At 37.6% G+C, this 12607-nt stretch overlaps 1 protein-coding gene across 1 annotated transcript in view; it reads right to left on the bottom strand.

The window, feature by feature from the left end:
- LOC126917089 (calpain-C) overlaps nt 1-11189 on the bottom strand; it is a 39240-nt gene extending 28051 nt beyond the window's left edge. Inside the window, exons 1-2 of the mRNA XM_050723552.1 lie at nt 11172-11189; nt 10662-10846 (exon numbers count right to left, since the gene is read on the bottom strand). Of these exons, the coding sequence (XP_050579509.1) occupies nt 10662-10670 (9 nt within the window). The 5' untranslated portion in view covers nt 10671-10846; nt 11172-11189. The remainder of the gene's footprint in view (nt 1-10661; nt 10847-11171) is intronic.
- Between the last annotated feature and the right edge of the window lie 1418 nt (nt 11190-12607).

Here is a 12607-nt window from a genome sequence, read left to right on the forward strand (position 1 = left end):
AAAATCATTCGAGATTATGTAGATTAGGAAGATTGTAAACTCCTAAGTCAATATGAATTCCCGAATAAAAATTATATTTCAATAGATATAACTTACTAAGTATTACTTACTAGGCAGCGTATATGTACGGTACATTTTACTAGATTTTGTATATTTCGTACTTTTTACGAATAAAGTATTTCAAAATCTGAAAAATATAATAAAAATTTTTTGAGATATCTTTTTTCCATAAAAAGAAAGTGAAACTATCTTGCACCGTTGCACCATATTGTAATCCATCATAATTTATTAGACGAAGGATTTGGTAAAATTCTTCTTCGATCTAATATAATCAAAGGATTTCAAATTATCCAGAGACAAGAGAACGTCTGCTTTCGTTTTCGTAGGTTCGTTCCAGTTCTCATAGAGACAGGTTTGCTAAGGGGACTCGTGTCTCCGTTTAATGACCGAGGGAAGAACAATGGAGTACACACCTGCCACTCATCACGGTGACCAAGTTTTGAGTAACTCGAATAAAGGAGACCCACGTTTCTTGGCTTTGTATTGTTTGAAGAATGGTACGCTGGTGTGCGAACAAATAATACACTTTTATGCTTCGAAGACTTTTGATCTAAAAGAATAGCTGTACTAAAGGAATTGTCACCTGTATTCGTACATATCTTTGAGATATATTCTCATGAGATATATATAGCTATATATATGTAAACTCCTTAAGAGTTCAAACGCAGATAAACAAAGGGACTTTTTCTGTTTAACGGACAATGTGACCCTATTTGTCGTTACGGACAACCGATTTGCCAAACAGTCATTTCACAGACGGACGGTTAGAGAAGAAGAAGGATTTCGAGTGTTAGAAATAGACACGATCATAAGAAAGAAATTATTATTTACAGTATTGAAGATTGACAGAGGAAGAGTGGTAGTTTAGGACGTGGAAAATCGATTCTCGATTTTCAAGTAGACCTTGTACAAAGCTTTGTTATTTATTATTATTTACTGTTATTAATTATCATTAATTGTTGTTAACCTCTGTATTTTATTTAAGTATTGTTACAATAAACTCGATTTTCAGACTTAAGAATTGATCCCTGAATTATCCGAGAATTGAACATTATATATATATACACAGACACAAGAAATCTGTCGATCAAGCTACAACGCGAATGGTAATCTATTTTCAATCTATATGTCATTTTCAAAATCCATTTTCTGTCATCATTGGCGGAAAAAAATGTCCAACGTCTGTATCTCTATAATACTCGGTAATTCGTGTCACATCGAGAAACGTGTTAAGGAAACGACCGTTGATTTTTATTACGAATAAATCGCCGAATTGTGCTCGTTCCGATCGCTGAGCACACTTTCTCCAGTCGGTGCGATCGCTGCATGCACTGTTTCGGATTTACGTGAATTTCTACTTCTACACTTCTCGTTTCTTACGTATAAATATTGTAATATTAGTGAATTGAATATTCGAAAATTGATAAATGAAGATATATTTATGAACCTTTACAGCTAATTAATTCGATAAACGATTCTGACTACTTTGGGATCCCATAATGATTTTCGAAAAATTCTTCAATTATGTTTCTTTGACAACTTTCAATTGTAGCATATTCTTGTGATATTCATATTGATCCTTCGACCAGTTAAATATGCAACATAAGACTGAACGACTTGTCTAATCTTCATAACGAAATTAATTTGAATTGAGATTTACAGTTTTAATGTTCGAACGGAGGATTATTCAATGAAGATCATTAAATACAAACTACGTATAATATCTTAATATCGTATCTCTCAATCCGATGTTACGGTAATGCTGTAACACGGAAAACGCTTCTACAATCGCTGCTATAACAGCAATAAATATGAAATTCACCATCAGAATGCACCTGGAAGTCGAACATAATCTGTTCCGTATCTCAAGTATCTCGTTAGGAGAAGGCGATTCCGTCTGTCGCGAACCACTTCCTGTCTATGTATACAGATTCCGGTGCAAGAAGCTTGCGTAACCCGCAATATCATGTTCAGATATCTCGAGTTCGGTGCCAGGATTTCCGCGGTGCCCACTCGACAATTTTTACTTGGTTTCGAAATCAAGAACCGATCAACCGAACAGGAATGTCGTTTCGATTTAGTACCACCGATTTAATCTTCGATCGATCGTAGAAAACAGGGCGCGCATTAAGAACGAAGGCGATACGCTCGAGAGGAATTGTAAACGGTGAATACCGTACGGTAATCCGAGAAGAGGCACCTCCGAGCAAAATTAGATTTTGCAACTGCGATATTCAAGGAAGAAATTATTTTCTATGACAAACTGAAAAGCTGGATTTTGGTAACGACGTGCCGCTTCCCAGACCACCGTGCACCAGCGAACACACGGTGAAATTTCATCGCGCGTTCCGCGCGAGGTCTTGCCGATTTTCCGGGGGTAGAGAGCCGCGCTCTTTATTCTCCTCGGGCCGTTTTACCTCGAGATCGCTTCGCACGATAATGAAACAACCTGTAAGCAGTCGCTCGTGCTCCCACTCCCTTAGCAAATACCGGAAATTTGTGCAAGCGTCTTAACACTATCACGTTCGAGGATCGGAGGAACCACGAGCCTCGATCTACCACGCACGTCTTCTCCCTTTCGACTCGTGGTAGTGTTCTCCTATGCATCATCTAGTAGATGCAAACTCTGGTGGAGGAGGAAAGACAGTGCACGCCAGGCCAACGGCTATCTGACAGTTTATCTTAAGAGCGAGCCAACTCGCGATTTTACCGCGCATCCTTCGTTAGAGCTCGAGTCTTCCTGATTCTACGAGGGTTATAAACAGATTCGTGTAATCGAGGAGATAATGCGATATCCAGGTGTTAGGATGAAGTATCTTGATTCGAGGAACGATTGATTCGCTCGTCTACGTCAGATCGATCGATTCACCGAGAAACGTTACTCACAAGTTTGTAATAACCTTAACTTGAACGTGAAAAGATTAATAAGATTTTAACGTTAAAATTGTACGATGATCTTCAACTCGCGAGAAAAAGTCTTTTTTCATATTTCGTAAGCAAATTGGATAGTCTATATTCAAACCCAATTTCTGTTATTTTAAGCTCCTAAAAAGTTTTCAATGATCCTCGCGTACTTTTAAATGTATTTACGTTCGAGACCTTTTTCAATAAATATAAAAATAAAAAAAAGGAATTTCAAAAGGTATATTTTAGGAATTGAATTTTAAAATCGAATTTCAACTAATCAATTTCAATCAATAGTCGTACTTTTATCTCCACAAAGTGTTAACGTATATTTAAATTGATATATTCCACATGGATGATCGCAATTTCTTGATTTCTAAACGGTTACTTCACCGATGTGTTTGAGATTTCTATGTAACATACATATGTATTTATTAATTGATATTAACATCAGTGAGTGTCATTTAATATCGCGTAAGTCGTGTTGAACACCGATTGCTTTTACCGTTTCTCCATAGATCGTGGGTTTATCCCTGTGGATGATTCAGTAATTACAAACACATTATTTCTGTGGCTAATCCTCGAGTCGAGAAACCACAGTGGGAAAAACTTTCAGAGATTGTTAGCCAAGTATAAAAGGACTAAAGAAAGGAGTGAGCATCGATGTGATTCAACGAGATGTAACTGTGATATGAACGCGAGACCTTCTGTACGGCCTTTAGACGAACGTTCCTTAACCCTGAAGCCTTGATTTCTTAATCCTTTTACTCACTATAAACTTCTACGATTCTGAGTTTCATCGATCTTTTGATAAATTTGATATTTTTATCTAAAACCTTACATCTGTGTTTCGTGTCCTTCTATCCTATTTCTTTTAAATATCTCTCATAACGGACCTTAAGTTATTTCCTGTTGTCTATCAAAAATCAATCTAATCACCACTATTGGAATATCGCAATGTAGAAAGAAATAAATGCTAAGAATTTTCCCGATGAATTTTCGTATGAAGATAATTACAATTCGAAATATTCACGAAGATTCCTAGAAAACGTCATACAACAGTTTTCCAGTTTCCAAGTCATTCCAAAGTCCGAGATTCACAGGTTGAAAATCCAGATTTTACAAAGTCATTACGTGATCTAAATTCCTCGTGTCTCTCGATGATGTATGTTTCAACGTTCCAAGTAACATTTCACAGCAATATGAGCTTGGTAATATTCGATTTTATTACGAACGGATATCGTAATGAAGTTTCTACGAATGTAACGAAACTCTTGCTCGTGTTTTCCGAAGAGCGATCGTTAATTCGCTATTCAAGCTGTGGGCGACTCGGAACGACACGGCGCCACGGAATCCTTTAACTGACACTAATTTCATCTTGAAGAGATTCTGATTTACGAGGACTTGTCCAGTGAGTCGAGTTTCTTCTCATCGGCAGCGAGTTCTAAGACGTTTTTCTGGTGACGTTCGCCGAGGTTGTTGCCCTGTAACTTCATGTCGAACGTGTCGAATCGAAAAGTTCAACGTATCTGTCTTCGCTTCCCGAACCGTTCCTCCGATACGAATAAACCTTAGTATTTCTTCGTTTAATCACGACTATAACGCAACGTCTCGTCGAATCTATTAAGCGTTTCTCAATCTTGAAATAGTCTTCAAATTTTGTGGTCCAATTTTGATCTTCTCCCGTTGAACAAGAAGACTTTGGATGTTTTAAGAATAATACTGACATAACGAAATTAAGAAATCTTTTAGCATTAAAGGAATTGAAATTGATCCAACGCACGTAGGTTAACACTTTAATAAGTTAGCTGATCCAATTTCCATTAATTAGGAAAATACCATCGTGTTACTAATAATTTTCGTGTAAAATCTATCACAATATCTTAAAATTTCATGATAAACGATGAATATATAACGTATGAATTATTATGAAAGTCTTGTTTAAAATCCCATGAGTTTCGATTTCCCTTCGTCGTTCGAGTTGATATTAAACGCATATCGTAAGTTTCATACACAATTCATACACACCGAGCTTGTTAAGCAACGAAAGAAAAACATTGGAAATCTGCAAATGCCTTTTGCACGAGAATTCTCTCTCTTTCGCAAATCGCGATTACACTTTTCATAATATCGCGAATCATTATCTACGGCAGCGATTTAAAAGAAATTCAACGGTGATTCATCGTGATTTAGCGGTTCGCCAACATTTTCGATTCGCTTCTTTGCGGTCAATGATGGATCGAGTCGACGATCCATCCGTGTCCTTGAGGCTTCTCGTCGTTGATTTTCTTTTTTTGTACGTGCTTCGTCGTCGATCATTGTCAACCGTTAGCAACGATGATTGTTTAACAGGAATAATTTCAGGTAAGGTTTACGAACAACCAACCCAGGAAACTCGCTCTCGGAGTTTTACTTTCGCCCAGCAATTGATAGCCAGGGACCTTTATCGGTCGTTACTCAGCTGGTATTTTAACATGAAAAACGTGTTTCGAACTGTCTACAAACTCGACAAAATCCTCTACCCGCGAATGCTTTTTCACGTGTGGTGTAACATTTATAAAGGCGGCGAAAAACAATCTCAAAGATTAATTTCAAAATGTTGCAGTCCGATGACTAAACTTTTAGAGAAACTAATTCTTAAGCCACCTCCTTTTTATACTCTTTTTTTTTTACTTGAACGTATAACGCGCCTAATAAAGTATAAATCTCTAATTCAGAGGTTTACTACAGAAGATAGTATTCTGCGTTATACATATATTAATAATCATTAAATTAAACCCCGGTTGATCAGTTGTAAGTCAAATATCAAAGATGCTTTCTCACTGTTGCAATGATTGATTTTTCTGAAATGAATGAAACTATATAAATATCTCAGCATCGTACTCGTAAAATTTGCCTTCTCCTCGTTTTCCCTTCTTTCGCATTCAAGCGAAAACCAAGCGCACCACGATCGTTTGGCTCGTCGTGACGGCAAGGTTAGTAAATCTTAGGAAGAACCAAGAGATTCCCTTCAATTTATAACCGCGCTTCCTCTCGTGGGAGGGAACGAATCCTCTGGAGAGTGGAGGGATCGTAAATTCTAGGAAGCGAGCGAACAGGCTGACTATCGGAAGCGTTCGAATCTCCGAGGACTTTCTACGATCCCGTCTCCGGGAATTCTTCTTTCGTTAGGGCAACGTCGACGAAGACAAGGAGGAAGACACGATGCATAAGGAACGACCGGTCTCTCCTATTGGCTCTCTTGGTACGCACGCATTGCTTCGTGCCTCTGTAATTTGTGTGTTTCGAGGTCGTGGAGAGAAGACCCGGTTTCGAAGGCAAGGGAATCTCGCGGAGGTAGAAACGTGTCGGTCGAGTTCGAGGTACATCGACCACATCGAAGAACTGTTGTAGACAGGTGCTGTAATAAACGCTGTTCCTTTTCTTTTTCTTTTTTGTAAGGGAGTTAGTACTTTGGTTGTCGTTCGTCGTGGACAGGCGCGAAAGTGCGATGGAACGAGCGATTGAAAATTTAGTCTTTGGCTAATTACTTGCTTACGCGCCAATTGTAACGCGACCTGCTCCAGGATTCGTGAAATGCGAACGTAACGACCTAGATTTTCGTGTATCCAAGCCTTCATTGTAAGATCGCCGAAATTTGTACCTGATTTTTACGAAGTATGTACTCGCTACTCAAATTCTCGACTCTTTCGATTTCTCGAATTTAAATCAGAATTAATTGGAATTAATTATTTAGGAGAGAACTAATTTCCTTCTAGTTAAGTCTCCGATGGTCAATGAGATCGTTTATCATACATAATTGGATTTTTATCTTTTTCATATGAATAAAGTATTATGTTTATCGCATTCGTGGAAGTAATTATCTTCTTTCACTTCTTATATTGTGCTTTGCATTTCATTGCCATAAATAATAAGATATAACCTTATAATTAGAGGAGGAAAAGAAACATTATTACAGAGTCAAGAAACAATGGAAGCAGAAAAATTGATCATTTTTGTACGTTAGGTGAAGAATTTGAGGTTCTTGAGAAATATCGATTAAGTTTGAATGATTGAAAACGTAAGGCTGTTGTTAAAGTAGGCAAACTAGTCCTGGACAAAATGCTACTTTCGCCGCCAATAAATTTAACAGCGGTCTGATAAAGGCCCGCAAACGTAACAACATGATTTTCTATTCGCGAAACTGGTTCGTCTAGGTTGTACTTCCGATCTTATCGAGAGCGCGATTTGGTTTCGTTGCTTGCTTTTTCACTCGCAATTTAACAAGCAACAATGTATAAATTATATCGAGGAAACTATGAGTTCTACAACTGGATTCGCTTTACAAAGTGGAAGATCAGATTTCTAGACCGCTCGGGAGAACCAAGCGTCGAGAATCCAACTTGTACATGCCGTTTCAAATTTGGAGATACAATCAAAGCCCTTCTATAATTGCACTAATTAATTTTACATTCATCTTTACATTCATCAATTTTATATACATCTTGGAAATTATTCTCTATGTATATGCACATATTGTAGAATTTGTTACGTCTTGACTTTAACTCCACTTTTAGTAAATTTTTCAATATCGTTACTTGGCTGTGTGATTACTATTTGAACTTTTCAAAGAACAATTGATTTAAAATATTTTCAACATTTCGACTCGATCTTGATTAAAATATCCTATACGATCCGATCTGAAATCTTCGGATATCTAAATGTCTATTTACTATGAAAGTTTCCTCTAAAATTTCACGACATCGAATCTTCAGTTTATGGGTTCAAGTCGATACTACATGTACCTATGCAAATCCAACGAATATACCAACTGATACTCAAGATGAATTTACGTAGTGAAGACATTTTTCCATTTAATGGATATCGAATATGATAAAACGTAGATACAACATATATTTAGCATATTTACTATAAAATTATAATATAATAAATTTACCATAAATTCATAAGGAACCACCTTAACCCGTCTTTTAACAGCAGTTGACGAAGCAAAACACAAAGACTGACCTAACGTAACAGAGAATATGCGGGATGTGTCGGGCATGAGACGTGTGTACGGTTACACCAGCCGCGTAGACAACGACGTTACAAAAGACATCGATGCCACGAATGTGGGCGACGTTCGGGAAAGTAAAAAATGCTCCAGGGACACGTATATACGGAGTACATTGTCTTACGAGCGTCGTACCATACCGCCTACTGTCAACTTTATCGTAATCGTATGCAGGCACCGTAGCGTTCGACTTGTGAAATTACGACTGGAAGAATGGAGAGAAAGATTTTGAAGAATGCGAGGAGATCACTTTCGACGAATAGATCTCCTTTTCACGGAACGTTACGTAATCATGACGGTCGAACGACCGAAGAATTAAGTAACGTCATCCCCCGCGAATAAATTTTATTCGTTCCGATGAACTCATTAGGCGTTGCAGAAATGTATGTAAGGATTAATATGTATCGTGATTACGAGTCGAGACGAGTTCATTTTTATGAGATACCACCGGAAAAGGAATAAAAATGAACATGAAGAAACGCGTATCAGACCTAAGAGCTGGAAAATTCTTTTCAAATTTATTCCTAACGCGTTTACCTTGTCGATTATCTTGCCTAGTTGTTGGCTAGATGGATAATTTAATACGTTTGTCCGGTGTTAGCGTTGCATCAAATTAATTATCAACGTTAATAATATTTCGTAATCTGGCTGTTTCACGGATTGCGACTCGCGAGAGGATGCCGAATTATTTTTTTCAACGAGTCGGATTCGTTTTATACGCATCTAAGCGAAGTGTGGACGCACGCGAACTTAATACATGCTGAAACGGCTATCAGAATTATTCGATGGAGGATTTAAAAAGCGGAAGCGAGAAGCGTGCGCCTTGGCGAAGGGATAAATTACGTTCGGTCACGTAAACGAAAATTCGTGTCCAGAGTGATAAAACGTATACCTATGCCAGGCTTTCGAAGTTGTGGACCGCGTTACAAGAAAATCACTATTCCTCACCCGTTCCATCGTATGTATTATCCTGCCGATACTCCTGCAAACCACAAGCGTTTTGTATCTTTTACTGGAAAGCGTATTCGTGATACAAGTCTCGGCAGGACATATGTAAATATCCATAGAACAAGCATCCTATACGAGTAAATTATACAGCACTGAGGTGATATTTTATGTTTCCAGTTGAAGCTTCGAAAGCATTCGACGTTTTTAAATATTTTTAACTATATTCAAGGTATTGCTAGTAACATACCGTTTGACGAAACATATATGTTAGGACACCTTTTCATATACGACATAAAAAATCTCCAAGCCGAAGCTGAATCCATCACCGCAACATTTTATTTCCAATTTTTTAAATTTATATTAGCGAATGTCGCTTTTTAACCTGTAGTTATGAAGGAGAACATCAAAGGAAGTCAAAGTATCTACATGATAAATTTTCTGTTTTAAATCACAAAAATTCTGTTTCTGTTCCTAACTCATGTAACAGACTTTTGTAGAGTATCTGTTATTCTAGTATATTTTTGTATCTCAACATAGCAGTGTACAAGTCATTCCCGTTTTCTGGAAATGCTGTATTTACGTAACCTTTATACATATCTCACTACTTGACTCTTAATGGGTTAATATGACTTACATTTCCACTCGTCTTGGACTTGCAGTTTAACGAGACTTCATTTGCATTTCCACAAGTTTCTACATAGTCCTGCGTGCGTGTGTTCGCATTCCACGTGGATCAAATAGTTTCCATTTCACTGGCTGGATTCGGTTGTACCATTCTAGGGTGACTTTCACGCAAAGAAATCATTCTGGTCACATAGCGCGGCGCACCTCGCTAGAAATTCTATAATGACCTACTACTACGAGGGAAATCTTGGCGCGCACGAGTATCTTCTTTTCGTATGTTTACCGAAGTGTGGAGAAAAACAAAGAATTTCTTTTCAGCAGTGCGATTTATCGCCGCATCGAACCAAGCAAATAGATCCACCTTGTAAAAGATTAACTGGCAAATCGTGATCGTAGGTGTTCACAAGTTAGGAAAAGCTAGCCAGCAATTGTTACACCAGCTTTTACGTTCATATTCAGGTGCTATTAAAACAAAACCTTTGGCTATCTCCTTTCTCGTGTTTCGTTTCTTTTATCGGTGTAGGAAACGGCGCGAACGGTTTCATAAGTAATGCCAACTACTTTCTCCAGTCTCTCTTAATATCCTTTGTTACATCGCACCGAAATTGGAAGCGGAGCAGCGTGAGATGCGAGCAACAATGTATTTAACTTTTGGTACTGAAATTATCGTAAATAGCGCCAGGAAGAATATCAAACGAATATATATGCAGAACACGTACAAGTTTCCGGTTACATAGATTTTTATTCCAGAAACGATGTTACAATGAATTTTTACAGCGTTCTTTTGTGATGCTATTTGCTTTTACTTGCCATATTTTTATATCCGATATTCACTAAAATTCTTTTAAATATCATTTTTAAAGGATAAATTGAAAAATCTATTTGCACGTCATTATATGCTCCGATCAAAAATATGACTTGATCAAAATAATCCTTTACAATTTCTATATAGGTGCGACATTATGATGTTCTATATAATCAATTACACAAGTTCAGATATTCTTATAGAAGTTTCTTGGTAGATTTTTCGATCGCAGAGCTACAGGTAGTAAACGCATCAGAAGATACTCACGTTAACCATCCGTGGCTGCGTTTACGTCCTCTCCAGGCTGTCACCTCTCCGCGGAGGTCCTCTTCGAGATCCTGTTCAAGGTCGCACGTCCCTCTCACTTTATCACTGGTTCCAGTCGGAAGAAAGGAAGGTCCTTACGCACACACTGACCTTACTGGCACTTGCACTTTCATCGATCGACTTCACTGCGCAGAACCAACCAACGTGTTCGTGGAAAGGAAGTATAAGAAAAAAAAAAAGATAAAAACGAAGAAAGAGCGAGCGAAAGATCGAGGAAAACGGTTACAGTGGTGGTCGATGAATCGCAACAAAGCCGTGTCGACGAAAGATTAAATAATACGGGTGAAACTCATGCGAACCGAGACGCGAAAGGAACATGTCGCGGCTCCGCGAGCGGAGCAACTTCTACCACCAACTAACTACAATCGACTGCCTGAATGACTGACTGACTGTGCGCTGACTACCAGCCGTGAACTGCTAGTCGCGGATCCGGACTCGATCACCACCAACCTAGCTGGCCTTCCTCCTCTTTCTCTGGTCGCCGACTTACTGACGACCACTATCCTCTCTCTTTTACCTCCCTCTTTCCGCGTCGTGATCGTTGTCTATACAACTAAGTACTTACTTACCGAACTTTGTTTACGAAGTTCACGATGATTTACCGATAGACTTCTTATTGACCTATGAGCAGACAACGAATATCTATATATTTATGTAAAATTTAAAGGTATCAAATTTAAAGGCACGTACGAAGAAACAGAATATACATATGAAAAATTATATAAAATATTTAAAGTGTACTAACCTTTATGAGATTTAGCAAATAAAAGAAATTTCTCCTTCGGTTTTACTTTGTTTGGTGGCGATGATAAAAACATGAATTAGCAATGTTTGTATTTATGGGAAGTCCGAAGATGCAGGAATACATAGAATGCACGCAACATGCAAAAATTGATACAATATCCAAAGCAGGATACTGGTTATAATATGTGGTAAATGGTGCAAATCCGTGCTTGGTCATTATTCTACTTGTATCCTTGAACATATGAATTTGCATAAATCATATGTTCTATCTATCGCAGCCTATTTATGAGATTCATTACGCTGAGTAATGTTAAATATTCCATTTAAATGAAGAATGCATTTTGATCTAAAACAAACAGATTGTCCGTTAAAATTTAATGCGTGTATATGAAAATTATTTACATATATTCCTGATCTAAATTGAATTTAGTAAGGATCGTATTCTAATTCTCTTTTGGTGTTAATATCAGCTGCGTTTTCGGTGAGGTCTGAAATCCTTCCATTGTTTTGAGCAGTGTAGCATGGCGGGATCTTGATAAAGTATTCCATAAAATGTTCAATGCACGGTTGCCGGAAGCCATTCTTTTTGCAGAGAACTTTTCTTTCGTGTTGAGGTAAAGTGAATAATAATTGACGTTTTAATGATCTATAAAAAGAAGTTTGTTTCATTTGCTTTTAATTATTTCTCTTATCTTCTCGTATCTTCCTCTTCCACTCTAATTTTTAATTTGCAAATTTTTTTTGGAGAATTGCTTAACATTTTAATTACTTTCTCCAAGTTTTAATTAAATTTAACGATTAATTATAATGTTTCGATAAAGAATTGACTTTTTTCGGAATTCAGTGTGTTTAAGGTCAAGTTTCAAACTATCTTGGTCTGGTTAGAAATTATATAAATGGTAGTAATCAGAGTACGGTTGAAACGTGAGCCAGAAAACAATAGTATGCCTAAGCGTTCGATTACAACATCAAATGCCTTCCCATGACGACAGACGCTTTAAACGGCGGCAGTAGCGAATTCTGGACGACAGGAAACGTACGAAATTTACCTAAATGGCGGGTGAAAAGTACGCAAGAAAAGGAATGAAACGGGAGCGACCGAGAGGCTACTGGAAAAAGAGAGCAAAAGCGAATCGTAGTTG

This window comes from Bombus affinis, chromosome 1 (genome assembly GCF_024516045.1).
Source record: "Bombus affinis isolate iyBomAffi1 chromosome 1, iyBomAffi1.2, whole genome shotgun sequence".
Taxonomy (NCBI): domain Eukaryota; kingdom Metazoa; phylum Arthropoda; class Insecta; order Hymenoptera; family Apidae; genus Bombus; species Bombus affinis.